We start from the raw sequence: 25,263 nt of genomic DNA on the forward strand, positions 1-25,263 counted from the left end.
TCTTTATCTTTATGAATTATCAATGGCTCTTATAAATTTAAATCAGTTCCTTAAATATCTTGGAAAAGATGCCTTTATCAGAGAAACTTGCTACAAAGAATCTTTTCCCAGTTATTTAATCTTATCTTTATTAGATCTGTTTTGTGCAAAAACTTCCAAATTATGTGAAATCAAAATTATCTGTTTTGTCTTCAGTGTTCTTCTTTATCCTTTCTGTGATCATGAACTTTTCTCCTATCCATAGGTCTTATAGGTAACTTTTTTTCTTGTTTCTCTAATTTGTTAATGATGTGACCTTTTATATTTAGATCATATATCCATTTGGGCTCTACCTTGATCTTTAACTTCTTTTTTTGTTTATTTTGTGGTCAAATTTATCTAGGGCTGATAGAGGCAAATTGAGGACCTCCCCCCCCTTGTTATAATTTTACTATTTACTGTTTTTTAAATGTTTTTGACAGTTACTTGTAAAAATAATTTTAACATTCTTTTTTTAAATTTTTGAGTTCCAAATCTCCTCCCTTCCTTCCTTTCCTCTCCTCCACCCTCACTGAGAAGGGAAGCAATTTGATATAGGTTATACATGTACAGACGTGCAAAACATATTACTATTTACTGCTGCTTATAATTGATTTAATTTTTCATTTGAGTGTTTTGAAACTATGCTACTCAGTGTACATATGTTAATTGAAATCAATTCATTGTCTATGACTCTAAGTAAAATCTCCTTTAAATAAGCCTTTATCTCCTTTAATTAAGTCTGTTATTGCTGTTGTCTTGTCTGAAATAATAATTACTACCTCTGATTTTTTTGTATTCAGCTGAGATATAGTAGATTTTGCCCCAGTCTCTTATTTTAACTCTGTGAATTTTTAGGCTTCATATGTGTTTCTTGTAAGCAACATATTATTGGATTTCACTTGCTAATCCATTCTGCTAACCTTATCCATGTTCATGGCTGAGTTTATCCCATTCACAGTCACAGTTAAGACAGTTAATTGTTTATTTCTCTCCATCCTATTGTCCAAATGTTTTTTCCTTCTCTATTCTCACTTCTGGTTTATTTCAAGTTGTTAACCTTTTTAAAAAAATTTAACCTTTTCTTAATTATCTCTTCTCCAAGGTTGAGTTTGCTTTACTTCTAATTTATCCCTCTCTGAATCTACTCTGCTTCTTATATTTCATTTTCTCCTTTTCTTGTTCCTATCTGAATTCTTGCTGAGTTTAATATATTGCTGCAACAAACTCTGTGTGTAGGGGTGTGTGTGTGTGTGTGTGTGTGTGTGTGTGTGTGTGTGTGTGTGTGTGTGTGTGTGTAGGTGTGTGTTCTGCCCTCCTTTGACCAGTTTAGCTAGAGGCGAGTTTCAAGTGATGGCCTGCTCTCCCCCATTCCTTCCATGTTTGTATATGGTTCTACTTATGGAACACTATTATGTATGCTAATAAATTCCTCAATCTTTCCTCTCATTTGTCCTAGTGTAGCCTTCCTTGCCCCTCCCTTTTCTTCTTATTACAGTATCTTCAAAATACAATAAAACTAATTATAGGTCTTCTGATTCATTTGACAATCTCTATGACCCTTTGTGACATTAGGATTCTGAAATCCTATTAACACTGCCTCCATTAGAACATGAACTGTTGTTTTTTTTTTTAAAGAAAATGGTTTTTTTAATGTAAATGGTATTTTTTTCTAATTACATATAAAGACAATTTTCAAAATTCAATTTTTAAACGATTTTGAGTTCCAAATTTCTCTCTCTCTCTGTCTCTCTCCCTCTCTCTCCCTGCCCTCACCCCTCCCTAAGATGGCAAGCAAGGTGATATAGATTATATATGTGCAATCATGTAAAACTTTCCATGTAATCATGTAAAAATTTCTACATTAGTCATGTTGTGAAAGACAAAATGGAACAAAAGGGAAAAAGAAACCCCCCAAAAAACCCCACAAAGAAACAAACTGGTCATTCTTATAAAGCCTTTTCAATTTATTCACTTATGTTTACCTTTTTAAATTTTCTTTTCACTCTTATGTTTGTATTTCAGTTTCTTTTCAGCCAGTTTTTTCATAAGGAATATTTGTAAGTCCTCTATTTCATTGAAGATTAATTTTTTTCTTCATAGGATTATATTCATTTTTGCTGAGTAAATTCTTCTTGGTTATAAACCTTTACCTCTTGCTTATTGGAATATAGTATCTCATTCTGTGTTCTCTGCTCCTTTATACTGATAGTTGTTAAATCTTGTGTAATTCTTATTGTGGTTACTTACTATTTGAATTCTTTTGTTCTGGCTGCTTGAAATATTTTTTCCTTTTGTCTTGAAGCTCTGGATTTTGGTAAGGAGACATTCCTGGAAGTTTTTATTTTGGGTTTCTTTCCAGAAGTGGATTCTTTCTCTTTTGACAATGACTTCTTGCTCTAATACATCTGGGAAATTTTATTTTTTTTTAATGGAATTTTATTTTTTTCTAATTACATGTATAGATAGTTTCCAACATTCATTTTTTATAAGATTTTGAGTTCCAAATTTTTCTTCCTCTCTCCTTCCCCTTCCTCCTCCTCGAGATGGTAAACAATCTGGTATAGGTTATATAGGTGCAATCTTGTTAAATATATTTCCATGTTAGTCATGTTGTGAAAGAAGAAATGGAACAAATGGGAAAGGCCAAAAACCCCCCCAAAAACAAAAAAAACACCACCAACAACAACCAAAAAAAGTGAAAGTAGTCTGCTTCCATCTGCATTTAGACTCCACAGTTCTTTCTCTGGACGTGATGAGTATTTTCTCTCATGAGTCTTTTGGAGTTGTCTTAGATTGTTGTATTGCTGAGAGGAACTAAGTCAGTCATAGTTGATCATTGCACAGTGTTGCTGTTGTGGTGTACAATGTTCTCCTGGTTCTGCTCACTTCACTCAGCATCAGTCCATACAAGTCTTTCCACGTTTTTCTGAAAGCTACCTGTTCATCATTTCTTATAGCACAATAGTATTCCATTACATTTATATATCAGAACTTGTTCAGCTTTTCCCGAATTGATGGGCATTCCCTCAATTTCCTTTTCTTTGCCAACAAAAAAGTGCTGCTACAAATATTTTTGTACATGTGGGTTCTTTTCCCTTTTTTATGAACTCTTTGGGATACAGACCTAGTAGTGGTCTTGCTGGAGTAAAGGATATGTACAGTTTTATAGCCCTTTGGGCATAGTTCCAAATTGATCTCCAGAATGGATCAGTTCACAACTCCACCAACAATGTATTAGTGTCCCAATTTTCCCACATCTTCAACATTTATCATTTTCCTTTTCTGTCATATTAGCCAATCAGACAGATCTGAGTTGGTACCTCAGAATTGTTTTAATTTGCATCTTTTTAATCAATAGTGATTTAGAGCATTTTTTTCATATGATTATAGATAGCTTTAATTTCCTCATCTGAAAACTGTCTCTTCATATTCTTTGACCGTTTACCAGTTGGGGAATGACTTGCATTCTTATAAATTTGAGGCAGTTCTCTATATATGTGAGAAATGAGGCTTTTATGAGAGATACCTGCTACAAAAATTTCCCAGCTTTCTGCTTTCCTTCTAATCTTGGTTGCATTGGTTTTGTTTGTGTGAAACCTTTTTAATTTAATGTAACCAAAATCATCCATTCTGCATTTCATAATGCTCTCTATCTCTTGTTTGGTGGCAATTTTCTTTAATGATTTCTTGAAATGATATTTGTCTTTCTTTTTTTTTTTTGGTCGTGGGTTTCAAGTAATTCTATGATTCTTGAGTTATGTCTCCTAGATCTGTTTTCCAGATGAGTTATTTTGTTTATATGAGGCATCTTACATTTTCCTCTACTTTCTCATTCTCTTTACTTTGTTTTAAGAATTCTTGTTGTCTCCTAAAGTCATTAATTACTATTTGATCTATTCTGATTTTTAAGGAATTTGTTATTAGGGTGAGGTTTTGTATTTCTGTTAAGTCGTTGATCCCTTTTTCAAATCTCTCCTCCATAGCCCTCATTTCTTTTTATAATATTGTTAAAAAAAAAACCAACTCTTCTATCATTTCTTTGAAGAAATTCTGATTGTTCTTTTAGACAAGTGTCAAAGGCAGGATTTGAAATCCAGTCATCCTGGTCACCCAACTAAGACACTTAGAAGCTGTGTGACCTTGAGCAAGTCATTTCACCATTCTCAGTTTCCTCATTTTTAAAATGAGGGGTATGGTCTTGGTGATTTCTAAGTTCCCTTCCAGCTCCATATGTATGGTGCTAAGTTCCATGAGGGCAGAGATTCTTTCTTGGCTAAACTGTAAACCCTCCCCAGCGCTTTGTTGCTTTATTCTCAGCATGTATTTAAAAAACATTTGTGGTTGAATTGAATTGATGGTGAAAAGCAGATAAAAAGAAAGAAGATTTGGAAGGGGTCACCATGTCCAACTCCATTTTATTAATAAGAATTTGAAACCCAGAGTCGCAAAGTGACTTGTCCCAAGTAACACAGCTCATTGGTGGCAAAGTCTCCATCTTGAGCCCAGCTTTCCTATGCTCTTACCTCTCCATCTTATTGCCTCTTGAATCTCTTCCTCCTTGTTTTTTTTCTCATTCCTTATCTATTACCCCTCAGTTCAACTTTGCAATATTAAGTATAATATCTTTGTGACTTGCATATCATGAGTCCCTTCTCTGGCCACTGCTCACCATTAATTGGATTGTCTACCCAATTAGCATGGAAGTACCGTGAAGTCATGGACTGTGGTTTTTTTGGGGGATGGGTGGGTATATGTATCCACAGCATTGATACTGTACACTTAGATGTTTTTCATTCATTCATTCAGCACGGAATAGTGGATAGAAGGCTGATCTTGAGAGTTAGAAAGACCTATGTTGAAGTCCTGTATTGAACACAAATTATCTGGGTGACCCTTCCCAGTGGCCCCAGGCAACTTTCTAAAACTGTGAACTGGTGTTGCAATGGTAAGAGAGTTTCCTCACTGGGCATTCCTGATTGGAACCCAGATCTTCCTGACTCCAAGTCCAGCACCTTATTCGCTGGGCCTTACTGATTCTTTAAATAAGGGATAGGTGACACGGGTCTAACCGAGTAGAACTGCCTTCTGAAGGGATCCTTCCCAATGCCGCCTGCCCCTTCCAGGGCCTGCCTCTGAGATGACTCTCAGTAGTTGTCTGCATCTCAGAAAAAGTCCCAGGTAACTCCCTCCATCAGAGAGGAGGGGGATGGTGGGTACAGAACACAGCATTGACTCTCAGACCTTCTGTGGGTTACTTTTACTGATCGGCTTTGTCTCTCTGTCTTTTTCCATCTCTGTTACAAGGGATGATGACTTGTTGGGTAGCGTGGAGGGGGAGAAATATTTGGGGACAGGGTGATAAAAAGAGAAGACATGAATAAGAATAAGACAAAATTGAGAAGAAACCAAGAAGCATGTGCAGGGTTCAGGAGCTAAGCGGATTACAGCATCCCAGTGTGGGCTGGCAGTTTGCCTGGAGGTGATAGGGAGCTGGGAACAGCAGGTGCTGGGCACAGGCTGCACAAGGCTCACTGAAATCTTTTGGCTTGGCTTTCCCAGGCTTGCATATCACCACCGACAATGCCTTCGTGCAGAATCTCAAGATGCTGCAGGAAATGTCTGCCGTGGATAAGATCCCCTTAATCCCGTCAACCCCGGAAGAAATGGCCAACATGCTGAAGCTCTGCTCCTATGTCCGGTTCAAAGTGCCGCATCAGGTGAGAGCTCGGGGACAGGGCTGCTTCCATTGTGAGACGAAGCACAGCAGAATCCTAGAGTCTCAGCATCAATTAGGGAAGCTGTTTCTAGAGCAAGAGTTCAGACCCCCTGCCCCCCCCCGGGACCTGACTGGTCAGTGACTCAGTGTCCTCCTCTATAAAATGGGGGGAATTGGACGGAGGCCTCTGGGGGGCCTCCCAGCTGGGGGGTCCGGTCTTAGAGTTGGAAAGGACCTCCGAGGTCCACATGTTACTTGATCAGTCTTTTTTTTTCTGGCCTAGAAGACTCCCAGTGAGGAAACCCCATTCCTACCTCCCTGGGTTGGAGGCCAGACTCTACACACACCCAGGGTCCTTTTCAGCCTTGGCCTCTTTGGCATGTCCGTGCTTTTTACAGGCCTACTGCAGCCAACCCGAGCAAACCAGCCAGCATCTTAGAGACCCCTGGAGGGGTTGGTATATATCGTTTCTAGAAAAAAAATTACTGAGTGAAAACATTTTAAAAAATTTAAATGTGGGCATTTGTCTTGCTAGACTAGGAAGGTGTGCTTTGAGGGATTTGTTTTGTTTGCTCAGTGAGGGTGGAAGCTAGTAGGAAGACCAGATTAATTTTTAAAATGCTGATTACTTAGGGGAAAAAATAACAAAAATTCGTTAAAAAATTTAATTTCATTAAAATCTTCATTGGTACCAAGCTAAGCAAGAGGGACTACCAAGGATCTGTTCTTAGCCTGGTGTCGATTGACATTTTCATCAATATTTTCTCAATGATTTTGATAGAGGCAAAGGGCTGTTTAGTAGTTTTCAGCTGTGGCCAACTCTTTGTGACTCCAGGTGGGGTTTTCTTGGCAAGATCCTGGACTGGTTTGCCTGCTCATTTTACAGATGAGTAACTGAGGCAAACAGGGTAAAGCGACTCGCCCAGGCTTCCTAGCATAAGAGTCTGAGGCTGGATTTGAGCACAGGTCTTCCTGACTCCAGGCCTAGCACTCTATCCATATACAAGCATAGAAGGCACCTTTGAAAACATGAAAGGTATGTGATAAAGAATTGTACACTGAAGAGGTTCCCCATTGATTAGGAAATGGTTGAACAAGTAATGGTATGTGGATGTGTTGAAATATTCTTGTGCTGTAAGAAATGGCAAGGGGGATGATTTCAGAAAAACCTAGGAAGACTTAGATGACCCGATACAAAGTGGAGGGAGTGGAATCAGGAGATCAATTTGTATGATGACATTATCGTAAAGACAAATAGCTTTTAGAACTCTGATTTGTTTGGTGACCAAACATGATTGCAGAGGACTCATGATGAAACATGCTACATACTCCTCACCAATGGCATACTGGGACATGTTATTTTCAGATGAGGCCAGTGGGGGGGGATCAGTTTCATCTGACTATTCGTATTTGTAATAAGAGTTTTGTTTTCCTTTCTTCCTCAGTTGAGGACAGGGAGAAAAGGTCAGGGAGAGAGAAGGCAGATTTTTGTTGATTTAAAAAATAGTTAAAAACAAAGACAAATAAAAAATAGGTTTTATGTGAAAACATAAAACGGGGCTAACTTTAAAGCTATAAACAAATACTTTTCTAGTTTCTTAATTAAGTTTTATTTTTTCAGTTAACAGACAACGGTCAAACCAATGAATTTTTAAAATTCAATTTTATTAATTTTGTGGCTTCAAATTCTCTCCCTCCCACTTCCTCCTCCCCTCTGTTGAGAAAGCGACAAAAATAAAACCTGCTGCAAACATGTGTAGTCATGCAAAACAAATTTATTGGCCATGTCCCCTCCAAAAATGCTTCCGTTTTCTTTCTGAGGCCCTCATCTCCCCATCTGGAGGTGGACAATATGCTAGACTAATACGGTTTTAAAATTTCCGATCTTAGCCTTCATAAGTAGGGCATTTATGCCTGGAACCCGGGTGCAGCATTTGTAGTAATAACAACAATAATAAAAATAGTAGTAACAACACTAGCTAGCATTATATGGCAATGTATGATTTGCAGACCAAAGGTTACCTCATTTGATCCTCACACCAACCCTGTGAGGGAGGTGCCGTTATTACCGCCATTTTACAGATGAGGAAATTGAGGCATAGAGTGATTAAGTAACTTGGCCAGGTTTATACAGCCAAAATAAGTGCCCAGGATGGTACTTGTACTGGAGTCTTCCTGAATCAGTCTGTCCCTCCTTCAAGGCAGAGTTGGAAAAGGACTTGGAAATCCCCTGGTCACCAAGTCAACGAGCATTTATCAAGCACCCATCACTACGTGCCAGGCACCAAGTGTGATGAGCTAAGTGCTAGGGATAAAAGAAAGGTAAAGGATGGGACCTGGCCTCTAGGAGCTTGTATGCTCAACAGAGGAGTCCCTTTGAGGTCAAGTGACTTGATTAAGATTGTACGGGCTTTGAGCCCCCGGCTCGGTTCTCTTGCTATCATGGAACCTTGCCTCCTCTAGCTTGGCAAGTGTTCTGAGCACCTCGAATGGAGCCAGACTTCAGGAGTGGAGATGAGGGGCCCCAACAGCTCTACTAAATGCACTTACATTTCAAACTGAGATGAAGAGTGGGGGTCACCTGAGGCACTGTCCACTCTGGTCACCATATTAGATGTTTTACTTGTTTTCTTTTATCACAGGAAGGTTCCATGAATGGGAAGAAAGAGACCAGGTGTGGTTGCAATGACTATGATGTAAAGATAAAAAAAATCATAAAAATACCTAAAATGTCCTTTTAGATGAAGGTGAAGAGCCTTGCCTTAGGATAACCAGGGAAATGCTTATTGAGATTAGATGAAACATTAGATGAAGAGACCTAAGAAAATTCATTTCAGGGACTTGTCAAAAGCGTATAATTTAGGTTTCTGAAAGACCCAAACTCCCAAATGATAACGAAAATCTTGTTTTGCTATTTTGGGGGTTCAAGCATCATCTTAAAGGTCTGCAGTAGGCTTTATTGTTAATAGAAAACGAGTAGTGCAATTAAGTTAAGGAAGGCTGGCCATTGGATGTAATCTTTTATCAAGATGAATGATACCTTAAGGGTTTGGTAGGGTTACCGGAAAGAGTCACAGATTGAGAACACTAATAAAATCACTTTGGCATAAAAGGCATCTTTTAGAGACTAAACTCCTAATTATGTTACTAGCACATTATTGGACCTGAATGATTCAATTTCATTAAAAGTAGAGCTTTCAACACTTACTATGTGACCCTGGGCTAGTCATTTAACTTTTGCCTCAGTTTCCTCACATAAAATGGGGATACTAATACCTACCTCCCAGGATTGTTGTGAGGATAAAATATAATGAGAAAATATTTACAAAGCATTTTGTACATCTTGAAGTGTTATGTAAATGCTGCCTATTATTATTATTCTTATTACTCAGCTCAGTTTCATTTCAAAGGCCTACATCAGTGAAGATATTAAAATCATTGTTTTTCGATAAATAAATAAATATAGTTTTTCCAATTTAGCTTCTACAGGGCCTTGTTGACGTTCGCATTCCACATAATGATTTCTACCGGAAGTGTAAGTAACGCTGCTCTTGTTAAAGTTGAAGTTATGGGTTGTGGGCTCTTGTTTTGCTAAGTGTCTGATGTTGGTTGGAAAACTTTTTGTTGGACCACTGTGCAAAAATACCCCTGTAAGGCTGCCTTGACACCTCCCAGAATAAGCGTCTCTTGCTGCCCAAAAGCATGTTAATTTGTTTTTCCTTTTCTGAGAAGTGTTTTTGGAAATCGTAAGTGAAAAGTCGAGATACTCACTTCAAGAAAACATGGAAAAGATCCAAGTCCCAACACAGATCATCTGGGGAAAGCAAGATCAGGTACGTCTTCCTATGTGTCAGTGTTCGAGTCGGGTTGACATCATTTCTATTAATTTCATTGAGGGAAATATTCTTTTAGGCATGGGTGGTTATTTATTGTAAAATAATCCCTCATTTTTATTTCTTGTGGGGCAGAAGCAGAATGGCCCCATGTCATAATTCAGAATTTGTATCAAGAGTAGGTATGGGAGATGGAAATATGGTGTTCTTCCCCTCCCTACCCAGCCATCTCTTTGCTCTTTTGCTGGAAGTTTCTTTAAGGGTCTTTTACTTAAGATATTCACAAAGTACATCTTAAGAGGAAGGAAATAAGCCAAAGGAGAGATAGCCAGGTGGCTCAGTGGAGAGAGAGAGAGAGAGATAGGTCAGGAGTCAGGAAGAGCTGAGCTCAAATCCCCCCTCAGACACATACTAGCTGTGTGAGTTTGCCAAGTCCCTTAACTTCTGTTTGTCTCAGTTTCCTCAGCTGTAAAATGAGGATAATTAATAGCACCTACCTGTCTGGTTTTCTGTGATATCTAATGGGATGCTATTTGTAAGGCTTTTAGCACAATGCCTGGCACATAGTAGGTGTCATGTTATCAGTAGTAGTAGGACTAGTGCCTAAGAGAACTTGAAAAACCTTAGCAATCTCAGGCAAACAGTTTATTGGACCTTGGATCATTTGAATATTATTGACAAAGAGATGATTCGGGAGAGAATGTCTTCACTAGGTCAGTTTCAGATGAGCATTGTCATGGAAATTATCAGTGTAATATCTGTGATAGATCATATAATATACTGTTAAGAAAATCACAGAATCAAAGAGATGGACGAGACCTCCCTTCCCATCTAGTTCTGAATAAGAATCTCTCCTATATCATGATGTATCTGCATCTAGTCCAGTGCCTGGCACATAATTAACTTTTAAAAATATTTGCTGGATTGAATGGAATATCCAAGAGGTCATCCAGCTTTGTATGAAGACCTCTACTGGAAAGGGAGTCATTACCTCCCCAGGCAGATCCATTCCATTTTTATTAATGATTTTGATCAGTGTTTTTAAATGTACTAAGGCCTGCTAAAAAATGTGTATTCTTTAATAGCTCAGTCAAATTTATCCTGTCTCATATTTCATCCAGATTCAGTTTCTTTTTTTATTTATCTTTTAGATTTATCTAGCACTGAGAAAGGAATATGAAGCTTCCTACTATTATTACCATCAGTATCTTTTTTGCAGTTCTCCTAACTTTTCTCTTACTAACTCAGCTGCTTTCTTATCTGTTGCATATAAATTTAATTTTTTGTTGTCTATGATACCTTAAGCATAATATAATTTTCCTGTCTTTCTTGACTTGATCGATTTCTACTTTGATCAGTTACTTGATTAATTTTGTCTCATCTGAGATCGTGATTTGTTGCATATCCTTCATATCTTTTTTTTTCAGTCTCCTGAATTATAATGGATTTTTTGGGTAGCCTTTCATTTTTCCATTCCACTCTTGAATAAGTTTAATGATTGTTCCTAATACAGAGACCAAATTTGTCTCTTTACAACTCTTGAATCTTGCATCATGTTCTGCCCTGTGAGACCAAGCAGAACAAGTCTAAATTCTCTTTCATGGGATACCCCTTCTTGCCTGGAAGACAGCTATTGTGTCCTCTTCCCCATCCCTCACAATCTTATCTTCTCTGGGCTAAACATACCAGTTCCTTCAACTGGTCCTCATATGGCCTGATCCAGTCCTTTCATGATTGTGATTGGCCTCCTCCAGAATTGGGCACAACATTCCAGACGTGGTCCCATGCAACAGGACCACCTAGTCCTGAGCATTATGCCATGTTTCTCTAATTACTTCTGCCTTGTGTTTTTCATTCTCTCTGAGAATGAAAGCCATAAAACCAGTATTTTGTGCCCCAATGTCTTGGCTTGACATTGCATTCTTTTTAGAGCAGCTTCTGCTGTAATGATTTCATTGGTATAGTGGAAAGAGTGCTGACTGTGGAGTCAGAGGACCTGAGTTCAAATCCTACTCCTTATCTTTATAACCTGGAGGACATTGGGCAAACCATTTTAACTCTCTGTGCCTCAGTTTCCTCCCCTGTAAAAAGAGCAGGCTGGACTAGATGACCTCTGAAGTTACTTCTAGCTCTAAATCTGAGATCTGTTAAGGATCTTGGGTTGAGGGTGGGATTGATTTTTGCCTTCTGAGATATAGACAATGGCTGTCTTGTCTGAAATGAGGGCAGGACCAAGGACCTTCAGAGAGTAGAAGTAATCTTTAATCTAGTTCAGAAAAAGAATGTTTGTGCAGTGGATAAAGCACTGGCTCTGAAGTCAGGAGGACCTGATTTCAAATCCAGCCTCAGACCAAACACTTGACACTAGCTGTGACCCCAGGCAAGTCACTTAACCCCAACTGCCAAAAAAAAAAAAAAAAAAAAAGAATGTTTGTGACAAAAATTAAGTAGAATGTGATTAGTAGCAAGAAAAACCTCAAGAAGAAGGAAAACAACTCTTCTGTTCATTGGCTTTGGGGTTAGAGATCTCAGGTTCATATCCTGCTTACCCTTGGTGGTTTTAAGCAAGTCACTTCAGTTCTCTCTACCTCCGTTTCCTTATTTGTAAAAAGAGAGTGTTGAACTAGATGACCTTTGTGGTCCCTTCTACCTCTAGATCTGGGATCCCGTTTCAAAACCTTCTGTCACGAGAGTTTTGCTCTTTGTTCTTTTCTGGGTTGTTTTTTTTTTTCCGTTTGTTTTTATTATTTCACTGGTATTAGAAACTGTTGATTTAAGAGGCAATGAGATCTGCTCTGAATGGTATGGTATTCCTCAAAGCTGTGATTGATGTCTTTGGTGTAAGGAAGTCCCAGTGAGGAAACTCCATCTATCAATGCAGACCAGCATCTTCCCTATAATTTATATTATGAGAAAGTTGTTTAAAGCCCTGTAAAGTTAAATGACTTTTCCCAGGTGAGGCAGCCAGTAGATTGTCATAGGGAAGACTTGAATCCAGGTCTTATAACTCTTAGACTAGTGAGAATGTAATGAGATCTCCCCATAATCCTGAGTTCTTTCTCTGTTCAGGTCCTGGATGTGTCCGGAGCCGACTTGTTAGCCAAGGGAATCTCCAACTGTCAGGTGGAACTTTTGGAAAACTGTGGCCACTCTGTGGTGATGGAGCGGCCCCGAAAGACGGCCAAGCTCATCGTGGAGTTCTTATCTTCCCTGCACAGTGCAGCCAACAGCAAGAAGCAAGACTGAGCTTCCTTTGGGATCCAGCCCCTCCCTAGGATCTGCTCAGATTTCAGAAATCTGATGCTCTGTTCGCTTCTCAGGGATCCTGTACCCAACACACAGGTGAAGTGCCAAAGTCCCTGTGGAAACCAGAATCATGACCTCTTTCGAAATCATTAGCACTATGGCACTCTGCTTCCGTAATGTTTTTTGTCAAAGTCAAAAATCAGGTGGGATAAAAGAAGTCGAGCCATGGAATAGATAGAGAAATCTTTACATTCATCCAGGTGATGACGCAGGGCCAGTTTTGTGACAGCCGACCCATAGTGGACCGTAACCTTCAAGTCCATATCAAGCCCAAGAGACCTTCCTTACTGACTGAGACATCACACTATTTCTGTTAGAACCTTTCACCTTGCACGATAACCTGTTGTGGTAGGAGACGTCTCAGTGAAACACTTACTCCTGCTTGTATCTAATTCATTGACGCTGTATGTGGAGACTTAGACAGGAGAGCCATTTGTGAGCTGAAGCCCCGGGACTTTCTAATCTAAAATGTTTACAGTGGCTGGAGAGGAGAGAGATATAAGCTTGGGATCAGCTCTAATGGTGCTTGTCTTGGCAGTGGGCACAGGTCAGCAGCAGAGAACAGACAGGTTGGAGGGTAATGAAGACCCGGTTGCCAGACATGTCCCTGGAATCATTCATTTTTAAAGAATCGGGGCCTACTCAGCAAATTAAGCAATAATACTCTAGGTAATAATGTGAATGATCACATTAAGGTTCCATCACACACAAACAAGGGACTTGCTTCTTTCCTATTAACCCGTGCTGCTGAAAATCCTTGGGTGTCACTAATGCATTTATATTACTGAATTCTATGAATTCTCTGCACAGTCATGGAATTGATGACAAGGGTAACAGCCGTTAAGATTTTCCTGAAATGACAAAGCAAATCTGAAATCATTCAAGACCGCATAGGTGGTTCTGTTTTCAGACTCCTAAGTGAGCTCATGTGTTTGTTAAATCGAGGGAAATGAGTATGTTTATAGAAAAGGTGGGTGGCCAGTCTGGGTGATTTCTAAGTCTCATTTTGTATCCTGTTTGTAATTTGTAGCTGACTGAAATGGTCTGTCTGGAGTAAAGAACAAGTCTGGTCAAAATGTTCCTTGTGGCCTCTTCTGTTGCCTGTAAATGCTAATTCTGACCTGTCTTTCCATGCTCTCATTAATACATTGAAGATTGATGATAGAAGAGGTATGGAAGCTCCCCTTCACTGGTACAGAGCACCACCTGGTCTCTACACTGAGTTTTAGACAGATGCCTGAGGAGGGGGGGGAGTCAGGGGGAGTTGAAATGACTGGCCCATGGTCACATAGCATGTAAGCACCAGAGGCAGGGGGGAGCTGTGTGGGCCGGTGGAGAGATAGCACAGGCTTTGGAGTGAGAGGCCCTGGGCTCAAATCCCAATTCTTCCACTTTCTACCTCTGGGGCTCCGTTTTCCCGTCCATAAAATGAGAGGTCTGGGCCAGCCAATCTCCAAGATTCCTTCTAGCTCTCAATCTATCTAGGACCTTGTGATTCCTGATTCTGGTTCCCTCATTCAATCACTAAATTGCCTTCCTTGGTCTCACTTCCAGCAACCCTCCCAGGAGCACATCTTCTGTAGGTTGCTTTGAAATAGGTAAAACCTTGGTGTTTTTGCTGCAGTTTAAACCTCTGCCCCGAGTGTTCTTGGGATTAGTCTCCCATCTTTTCACCTTTCCTTCAGTTGATCACATAGGGCTGGGGTCAGCCTACACTGGCTTTTTTGAGGTCAAGCCCTGACCCTTCCTTTTGGAGATCACTGGTTCAGCCCTCCCTCACTTCAATTCACCTGCATGTCAAGATGTATCCTCCTGATGTCACCGGTCCTCTCGAGAAAGGGGACCAAAGGACGAGCTACGATCCAGACCAAGTCCTCTATTTTACAGATAAGGAAGCAAGTTCACACCAGGTGTTAAGAGGCAGTGGCAGGATTCGCACTGAGGTTCTCTTGATTCTAAACCCGCCTCTTTTTTCCCATTGGATATGGCTCTCTGTTTCCTTGACACTAACTAGTGGGGCTGCTAGGTGGTGCAGTGGATAGAGCACTGGCCCTGAAGTCAGGAGGACCTGAGTTCAAATGTGGCCTCCCACACGAAACACTTACTAGCTGTGTGACCCTGGGCAAGTCACTTAATCCCACTGCCTAGCCAAAAAAACAAACAGACAAAAAACAAACCACTAACTAGTGTTAGAGAAAACAGATAGGGGAAATGGCAAGAGCCACAGAAGGTCTTTCACTTGGCCTCTTGCTCCATGCAGAGCCCTTGGCTAACCCAGCTGTCTTTCCCAGACCGTGATGAAATCTTTTCTAAAACATTACACAACAAAAGCTTGGCCTAGGGCAAGGGTCCTTCGTGGTTGTGTTGGACTCTGACCCTTAGCATCATAGATCTAGTGCTCAGTCACCAGTCAACATCCCCCTCCCCCACATGGGAGGAAGCAGGAGGTTAGGAGAGTTGTCCAAGCTCACACAAGTAATAAATGTCAGGGACAGAATTTGACTTTGGGGTCTTTTGATTCCAGAACCAGTACTACTGCTAGACCACACTCCCAGCTATCCTGGGCCCCTCAATTGCTAAGGATCCTCTTTCCTCCAGTTCCAACAGCGTAGCTGGGTGCTGAATCATATTGTCCACGCGATAAGGGCTGTCCACAGGCTGGCTTGTCCAGAGCGAGGCTCATCATTTTAGACCAGACTCGAACCCTGGCCTGGGCAACACTCCTGAATGCTGCTCAAACCAGATTAAAATGTAATTGGTAAATATTTAACAGAATAGATAAAAATATGATAGAATATAGATACTGTTAATATGTGGTTTTCTGAGTCAATGTGCTGCCTGTAGGGATACTTACGGATGGTTTAATGGCCTGGTTCTGTTTGGGTTTGACGCCACAGCTTTGAACCTTACGCTCCAAGAAAAGTCTTGTTGGTTTAGCTTGGTCTGTCCAATGCACAGATTTTGCTTTAAAACATTATCATACCTTTACCACAGCACGGTGTAGTGGGTAGCAAAGACCACAGAACCCTTCCTTGTATCATTTCACTAAGAACAGATAGGTAAAAGCACCTCGGTCTGACAGTACGTGTCCCCCAGGCCCCCCACCTCTTTACTGTGCGATGGCCAGCAGTTCCAGCATCTGCTCTCTAGGACCAAGATTGCTGCGATTCATCTGAGTTCAGCCGTCTTTCATTTTACTTGTTCACATTATTGCTTTCATTGTGGATATCGTTCTGTCAGTCAGTAAATCAGCAAGCATTTATTGGTGTGCCGGGATACAAAGAAAGGCAAAAACAGTTCCTGCCCTCAAGAAGCTTGCATTCTAATTGGGGAAGACGACACCTACGTGGTTTTTCATCCTTCACTCTTGCCTCACTTCACTCATATCTTCCGACAGCGGCTTTCCAACAGATTAGGCTTCTGTAAGTTTGCAAGGTTTGACAGAATTTTCTTTGGGACTCTTCACACCAGGGGAAGCTGGCGATCACAGTCCTAGACACAACTCCATATCCTCCTGGATAAATCCTACAAATCTGAAACGTCGTTAGCGTAGGGATTGTTAACATCCAAATTGAGTTAAAAATCTGTCATATCTAATCATTGCCCAAACTATACCCATAATACAACTAATTCAAGCATGGCTCTCTCAAGTCTTAAATGGTAAACAAATTCCACAGGGAACAGCCTTCAGCCCTGCTATGCTGTTCTTGTGATTAAACACATGAACAGAGTGGTTGGGAAACACTTTAGGACAAAGCTCCAAGAGGGGCTTTCAAAGGTCTCCATTTACCTTCAGTTCTGGCCCTGTTGTGTCTAGAAGAATGAGGCATGGACAGATCCCACCTTCATATCTCTGTGATTTCAAAAGCCGTTGGAAGTTGGGGGAGGGGATGTGGAAGAGAGCAACTTACAAAGGCCCTTCTGAGAAACGTTATGCTGGAGCCTGATAAAGCTTCATGGAAAGTGACAGAATTTTGGAGTTGGAAGGCATCTCGATGGTCAACTAGTAGTCCAAGACATAGCCTTCAAAGGACCCCAGGGAAAAAAGCAGTTTCGTAGCTTGATCGGTGGTGGATGGGATATTTCTTCCAATTCTTTTTGCCCTTATCTGAGTAGATTTAGAACGTATAAGTTTCTTGCAGACACAGAGTATTCAGTTTTTTTGTATTTCCCTTAATATTAGTGCCTTTCCTCTGCTGATCTCCAATTTACCCTATGTATATTTTATTTGTACAGAGTTGTTGGCATATTGGACTATGTGCCCTGGGAGGGCAGGAACTGTCTTGTGCCTTTCTTTGAATCCCCAGTGTTTAACACAGTGCCGGGCACATAGTAGGTGCATAATAAATGTTTACTGATTGACTGACAAATAAAGGAACGTATATATTTGCTCAGAGAAGAAAGAACTCATCTAGTGCAGAGGCTAACCAATAACCTTTTATTATTTTTGTGAACAGGGCAGAGAGTGTAAATAAAATCAGGGGGAAAATGCTATTTGAAGATGCAGCTATAGGGAGAGGGGGTCATGTGGGGAGCAGTTTGTGAGTAGTGATAGTGACACAAATAATCAAGGATGAAAAGACTGAAGACAAGCTTCTCTATCTGCAAACGTGCCTAGGCAGGTATGCCCTGTTACTGCATTCATCCTATTTTTCCACATTCCATTCACTGCCAATTTTCTGGAAGCAGTTACCTACACTCATGGTCTCCATTTCCCTACAAACGACTATTGCCTGAACACTCTGCAATATGGTGCACTCTTGAAATCTCCAGTGGCCTCACTGCTAAACACTAGCCTGTAAGCTCTATGAGGGCAGGAGAAAGTGCTAGGAATTCGATCTATGATGTCACTGGTATAGGGAGACTCTCAAGTGAGAAAACTCCCACGTCCTACTGCAGGGCACCACCTTCTCTGCATAACTACCTAGAGCATTCAGAGCTTCAGAGACTTGCCCAGGATCAGTATGTGTCAGAGGTGGTCTTTGAACTCAGTTCTTAGCTTTGAAATCAACTCTGTCCACTGTACCACCATTGTCTCTCTATCCACCCACACAAATGCACCTCAGATAGAGCCGTGTTTTCTGCCACTTGCCCAGGGCAATTTGTTTGGGTTGCTCAGGGTGCAAACATTAAGAGCTACAGCCTTGCCTTCCCCTGAATTAGCCATCCTATCCCCAATTTCCATGTCCCCTATACCTAATATAGTGATTCTACTGCTCACCTGCCCTGATTATAGAAATTTGCTATGAAAGGAAAAGGAGGGACTTAGCTCTAACAACGTCAAGACACGTCCCCTCAAGGGCAGAGCCTGACCACCATAACAAGGGAAAAACTCCCTTAGCTCTGTTTGATTCCAGTCATGAGTCATATTTGACAGTCAATTGTGTAGAAACTGGGTATCAAAAGCCAAGCTCAGGATTAACCAGGTGAGGAAATTTCCTATTCAGAAAGGAAATAGCACAATGGAAAAACTGAGTCAAGAGGATGCATGGAAGGTTGGTCCCCAAAACTTCTCCCGGGCACAGTTCTCAGACTGTAGCACATGTCATTTTCTATGATTGGCTTCATGACAATTCAGACAACCATCTCTGTTATCAAAACTCAAAACAATAGCAAATTATGGTCCCAGTAACTTTTACCTCAAATGGCAAATTAATCACAACTTAAGGCTCGAATATTATTCATTTTCTCATACTTCTGTAACAGTTACATTTCATTTATCCTTTGCTTTTCAATTAAAGCTAACCATATTCTGGTTTCAGAATACAGCAAATTCCTGATAGTTGACTCATTTTAATATACTGAAGTTACATCTTTAAACCACCCTATACATTTTTATAATCTTTATAAGAGTTAGGTAAAAATTGTCAAATGAAAGCTCACTATCGATAGTAAATATATTATTATTTTCTGCTTTAAAACAAAATATGCCCCATCAAATATTTAATAGTTTTCAAATATTTATATATCAACATTCTTTTAAACACTTAACTCATAATCTAACAGCATCCAGATTTTTTTAAAAAAGTGTTTTTCTAACAACATTTCTGATACAATGGTCTCTCAAAATTCACGGTATAAAAGAATTTAGAAATACAATAAAACAACATTTACATTACCATATATTGAAAACCTAGAACAAAACACATTACCAGTCAGGTAACATCAATTCATTGAATACATTTCCAAATTATCCTCCATAGAAATCATTAATCTTATTATCTTTGGTATTTTATACTAATCACATCTAAAGTCTAGTGGAGAGTTATCAAGTATGGAGTGATTACATTCAATTAAAGAAATAGTAATAATAGCAATAGTCAACATTTAGATAGTGCTTACCGTATACCAGTCACTCTGGTAAGCACTTCACAATCATATCATTTGAATGACATGACAACCCCGGGGGGGGGGGGGCCAAGGCAAACAGAGATAAGAGATAAGATAACTTGCTTAAGGTAACTGCCTGATCTTAAGCACAGCTACTAAATTTCTGAGGCCAGAATGTAACTCAGGTTTCCCTGCATTTTTGCAACTTTTTTTTTGTTATTGATGTCCAACACCTTTATTTGGACAGCTTTTTTTTTTAAGGCAATTGGGGTTAAGTGACTTGCCCAAGGTCACACAGCTAGGAAGTGTCAAGTGTCTGAGGCTAGATTTGATCTCAGGTCCTCTTGACTCTAGGGCCAGTGCTCTATCCCCTGCACCACCTAGCTGCCCCTCAACACCTTCATTTGGGAACCTGATCTGAGATGAGGGGTTAACAGTCAGAGAGGGAGGGTCTCTGAACTGGGTGAGACAGAGAGGAATCTCTGCTGGGATAGGGGTCAACTGAACTGGGATGAAGGATGGAGTCTGATCTGGGATGGAGGTCAGAAGAGGGTCTCTGAGCTGGAATGGGGGGCTTTGGGCATCCCTGATTTAAATAATCTTTTCTTGGTCAAGGACAGGTTAAGTACTAGGTAAATTTAAACTACAAACTGCATGCCATTTTTTTCCCTTCACTTTGAGATTGTTCTCAAACTAGCTGTCTTCCTTCCACTAAAATAATAGCTCTATCAATCTTCTGAGGATAAGTGATCTAAGTGCTATTTACCCTTAAATTTTTTTTAATAGAATTTAAGTCTTATTTTCCTTAGAACAAATTCTACAGCGTGATAGCCCAAAGCTCATTAAGATATTTCAGAAGGGGATGCATTCCTGGAATGACCCAAAGTCCCAGGAGTTCTCCCCTGCCATCTTAAAATGATTAATCTCCAAACCTCCCGAATCTAGTGAGATGTTTTTAAGCACTTTTTTAAAACCCAGTCTCCCACTGAAAGCCTAAAATGGCAGTTCGCCCTGCTGCAGGTATGACACTTCCTCAGTCTTCCCCAGCACACTGCACTCTTTGGCTACAGCCTTTTAGCAGGTTTTCTGGCTGGCTGCGTTTTCTCTTTAGAAATCTTCCAAGGTAACAGAATCTACAAACAATACTAAACAATACAAGAAATTTCCCCGAAAAACACAGACAAAATGATACCACAAAAATATGCTTGCCAGCCTTGATTTTGTTTCAATTTGCAATAGTTAAAAGAGCTGAATTAACCCAAACAAATTATCAGCTGAATCTCTTGCAGATTTATGTTAGATGTCACGTAATTCAATGGTGTGCTATCTAGTCTAGGTAACTGTTGGGAGCATCCTCTGGTCCTATGCTATCAGAAAGTCTATTCAAGGGACCACCCACAGGCATCTTATTATTGCTGGAAGCCATCCTTCTTCACAACTCCTGGGGAAAAAAGTAATCTAAAAACCAAAACTTAATCCTAAAGTGCCCCACTCCCTGGGGCAAACCTAATTTGAACCTAAACCACCCCAGTCCCTGGGGCAAATTTAATTGAGCCTATATGAACTCTGTTTTCCCCTGTCACAGGTTTCCACAGCATTAGTCTTAGACTGGTGACCCAGAGTCTCCCTGCCATGGGTCCATTCCACACAAACGTATCTCAAATAAAGATGTTTCCTGCCACTTGCCTTGGGCAATTTATTTTGGTTGTTCTGGGTGTAAAATTAATAGCTATACCTGTTTTCTCCACTTGATCAGCCATTGCCTCCCCAGTTTCCATGTATGTTAATAGCACAATTATCCTTCAGTTCATTCACATTCAAAATTTGTAAGTGGACTCATCTTTGATTTTTTCTTCTTCATTTCTCCAAATTCCAAGTCTGCAAGTTTTTCCTTCCCAGTTCCTCTGCCACCACCCTTGTCCACTTATGTGAGAGTATGACCTATTCCCCCAATGGGTAATGTGGCAGCGATCTCAATTCATTCATCTTTCTTTCCATTCTTACCACCATCACTATTACCATTTCAGGCTAGATTGCAATAGCAATGTCCAAAGTGATGTCTCACTCCGTGCTCTCTTCTTGCCTAATACTGAACAGGAGTAGGCACTAAATAAACATCTGTTGATTGGTTGATTGATTCACAGTTTTGCTTAGATTGGTCTTCTCCCATGGTACAAATCTTAAAATCAAAGAGTGACCTCATTTCTAGAAGGCAAGCACTTGCTAGAGTAGTAAGATTCTTTGTCCTGTGTGGGAAAGCTGATGGACCAGTTGATATCATTGACTGTTTTGTCCTAGGGGAAGGGAGAGGGAGAGAGATAATTTTGGCTCTCTTTTTAGTAACCTACATTCATTCTCCCTTGATCTCCATGGGAATGTTCTATGAGAACATGCCTAATTGGAGGATTCAGGGTTTCTGAACCCTAAGAAATGAAGAAAAACATAAAAACATGGCAAATCAAGGGAATGCTGTAGAGATAATATATCTAGATGTGTAGCAAAGCATTCAGTTTAGTCTCCCATGCTATTCTTATGGAAGAATGGAAAAGATGGAGAGATGCAGATTAGGTCATGATACCTCTAGATGGATCTGGAACTAGTTAAGTGGTTGGATTCAAAGAGTTGTTACAAACAGTTTGATGTCAACTTGGAAGGAGTAATCTAGTGGTGTGCCCCAAGGATTTGTGCTTGGCCCTGTGCTATTTAATGGTTTTGTCAATGTCTCGGGTATATGGATGGCATTTCTATCAGATTTGCAGTTAACTCAAAGCTGGGAAGGGTGGTTAACTTACTGGATGTCAATCAGTATTCAGAAACATTTGGGCTATTAGAACAAATAAGAGGGGAGGGAGAAATGTAAAGTCTACACTTGCATTCAAAAAATCAATTACCCAGGGGCAGCTAGGTGGCCACAGTGGATGGAGCACTGGTCCTGAAGTTAGGAGGACCTGAGTTCAAATCCAGCCTCAAACCAAACACTTGACACTTACTAGCTGTGTGACCCTGGGCAAGTCACTTAACTCCAATTGCCTAACAAACAAACAAACAAAAATCAATTGCCCAGCTACAAGATAGGGGAGATGTGGCTAGATAGCAATTCATCTGAAAAAGTTTTAAATTCAGAAAAATCCCTTTGCATCAGTAGCTGTATGTTATAGTAGCCAAGAATGCAAGAGTGGCCTTCAGCAACACTGACAAAGCCAGTGATAGTCCATCTGTAGTCAGCCCTGATCATATGACATCTGGACTATCGGGTTTGGGTCTAGGTTCCACAAAAGGACATTGATCAGTTGAAGAACGTCCAGAAGAAGGTGATCAGGGTGGCAAATCACTTTACTTCTTTGGCCTCAATTTTCTCATCTGTAAAATGAAAGACCAGACTAAATGACCTCTATGATCTTGTCCAGCTGTAAACTGATGGTGAAGGAACTCTCTTTCAAGCCAAATAAAGATCTATGGAAGGAATTAGGGTTATTTAGCCTGGAGAAAAGTTGGGGGTCCACAATAGATTTATCAAGGGTCTGAAGGGCTGTCACAAGGAAGATGGGCCAGGCTCGCTCTGCTTGACCCCAAGGGGCTGACCTAGGAACCCTAGGTGAAAGTTGTGAAGAGACAAATGGAGCCCTTAGAGGGGGCAGGGTGGGTGGGGTCCCCTCTCAGAAAAGCTGGTGGTGTCAGCACCTGGATGACAAGGAGAAAATACCACCTGGGTGGGACCATGCCAAATCTCACACACACACACACACACACACACACACCCATGCTGGCCAAATAGCTGGGAGGAGAGAAGCAGATTAAAGTGACTCAGGTTTGAGGGTCACCTCCTAGCAGCAATGCTGGTAACTCCAGGACAGTGAGCATCATGAGAGCCTAGACTGATCTCAGCGGGTCTGGATCTCCTCTGGGCCTTAGTGCATGAAGTAGTTGGCAGTGCTGGGTGAGAATGCTCAAGAAAGGCCACTGCCAGCCTGGGCCAGGAATTTTTGCCAGGAATCAACTATAGTTTGAAGGATTTATAGTTTAGAAGGCCAAACTTGGAGTCCAGAAAACCTGAAGAAGCCAGGGAAGGCTTATGTCTGAATATTCCCTCAATTTACTAGTTGTATAATCTTGAGCAACTCACTTTCCCTCTCTCAGCCTTAGTTTCCTCATCTGTAAAATGGGAATAATAATAATAATAATAATAATGACCTACTTCATTGGGCTGTTTTGAGGATCAAATCAAATGATATCACATAGGTAAAGTGCTTTGCAGACTGAAAAATATTATTTAAATATTAGCTATGCTATTATTATTCTCTTTTCAGAAAATCATTGTAATGTTGCCTGTGTCCAGCCCAGGACTTCTTTCATTCTTCCTGATTCACTGGAGATTATCCACAGTGGTTCAGGAATCGCATCTCCAAGTTCTTTGGGATGGAATTTGGAAAGGCTTCCAGGTGGTGGTGTCAGTCATCATTCCTTCTGCTGTTCTCCAGCTGTGAAGGTTCCCTTTATCACCCTCTCTATTGTTCTTTATTGTTCTGGGGTGGGGGGGGTGTCTATATCCTTTGTCCAAAGCAGGGGTGGGGAAACTTTGGCCTCTAGGTCCTTGAGTGCAACCCTTTAACTGAATCCAAATGTCAGCCACATTTGAGGACCTACATGAGGCCGCAGGTTCCCAACCGCAGTCCAAAGGAAAGGGGGACCCTTTGCAGTGTGAAAGAGGGGATGCCAAGCCAGACTGGAGAGCCTCTACTTCCTCTTTCATTATTGCCCTCTAGAGCTTCTGACGTCATCAAATTTTACCTGTGCTCAGGAACACAAGGGTGGCCTTGTGTCTCCTCTTCCAACTATTCTGTCATTGACATCAGGTTGGGTCACAGTGAATCCCCAGTCTGATGTTCCCCTTTCTTAGTCCAGGGCTGGGGTTCATGCTGCTTGCCTCTGTACTTCCTTGGTGGGCACAGAAGCTTGACCAGCCACTTCCATATTCCCTCAAATCGTCTCCCCAACCCATCACATCTACCTGGGGCTTTTTGGATATGGTTATTCAAATGACCCAGGGCTCCTCCCCTGATATTGTGCTTAGAGGGGCCAAATATTTCACAGGTAATATAGAGGGCCTGGAAAACTTTCTGTGCCCCATGCGCCAGCTAGCACTAGGTCCTCACAAACCGTGTACTTCCTGTGTAACAGGGAACTTCTTATTCAACTAGATACACAGTTAATGCAATGCTAACAAAAATCCAGTCAAAGAGTAGCACAGAATCAGTGAAAGCATGTCATGGGGTGGCGGGGCAGCTAGGTGGCAAAGTCAATAGAGCTCTGGCCTTGGAGTCAGGAGGACCTGAATTCAAATCCAGCCTCAGACACTTGACACTTACTAACTGTGTGACTGTTGGCAAGTCACTTAACCCAGATTGCCTCACCAAAAAAAACCAAACAAACCAAAAACCCAGCATGTTATCAGAATAGAAAAGGGAAAATGGGAGATAGCCTAACATAAAGGAGAGGTGTCAAACACACAGATGGTGGGCCTCAGGGGGCCCACAACACTCCCTCATGCTGCCCGAACCAGATTAAAATATAATGGGGTGTAGAGGGCTCGCACCGATGAGTCTGAGGATGTAGGCCATGCCGGGTTTTACCTGTTGCGTGTCCTTTGTCCGAGCGCTGCCTAAGTCAGAATGTAGGCTCTCCAACCCCTTCCTTGCTCCGTCTTTCTCTTGAGAACATAAGGACCTTGAAAGATAATTGGGAAGCGAGGAGACGGTTCGGGGGGGACTCCCCCTGGTTACTGTTGATACTTTTGCCTTTGCTACTCTGGGTTCTGTTCCCATGAATGGGGTATAAAAACCCTAAACCTCAGATCAATAAATGGAGTCTGTTCTCTATGCCTCCCACCTGGCCCACATGTGTCTTTCTCTCTCTCATACTCGACCGGAAAATAAACACTGCCATGGACACAGGCGTCTGTGACAATTGGGAAATATTTCACAAAATAAATATCTTCTTGTTGTTCAGTTGTGTCCAACTCTTCATGATGCCATGAAGCACACCAGGCCCTTCTATCCT

At 41.0% G+C, this 25,263-nt stretch overlaps 1 protein-coding gene across 2 annotated transcripts in view; it reads left to right on the plus strand.

The window, feature by feature from the left end:
* Nucleotides 1-13,956, plus strand: part of ABHD6 (abhydrolase domain containing 6, acylglycerol lipase) — a 41,757-nt gene extending 27,801 nt beyond the window's left edge. For both annotated transcript variants that reach the window (XM_020968972.2, XM_020968971.2), the window contains 4 exons: nucleotides 5,581-5,738; nucleotides 9,218-9,272; nucleotides 9,470-9,570; nucleotides 12,640-13,956. In XM_020968972.2, the coding sequence (XP_020824631.1) occupies nucleotides 5,581-5,738; nucleotides 9,218-9,272; nucleotides 9,470-9,570; nucleotides 12,640-12,816 (491 nt within the window). In that variant the 3' untranslated portion in view covers nucleotides 12,817-13,956. The remainder of the gene's footprint in view (nucleotides 1-5,580; nucleotides 5,739-9,217; nucleotides 9,273-9,469; nucleotides 9,571-12,639) is intronic.
* The last annotated feature ends 11,307 nt before the right edge of the window (nucleotides 13,957-25,263 follow it).

The sequence above is a fragment of the Phascolarctos cinereus genome, unplaced genomic scaffold, assembly GCF_003287225.1.
Source record: "Phascolarctos cinereus isolate Bilbo 61053 unplaced genomic scaffold, phaCin_HiC Scaffold_4;HRSCAF=312, whole genome shotgun sequence".
Classification (NCBI taxonomy): domain Eukaryota; kingdom Metazoa; phylum Chordata; class Mammalia; order Diprotodontia; family Phascolarctidae; genus Phascolarctos; species Phascolarctos cinereus.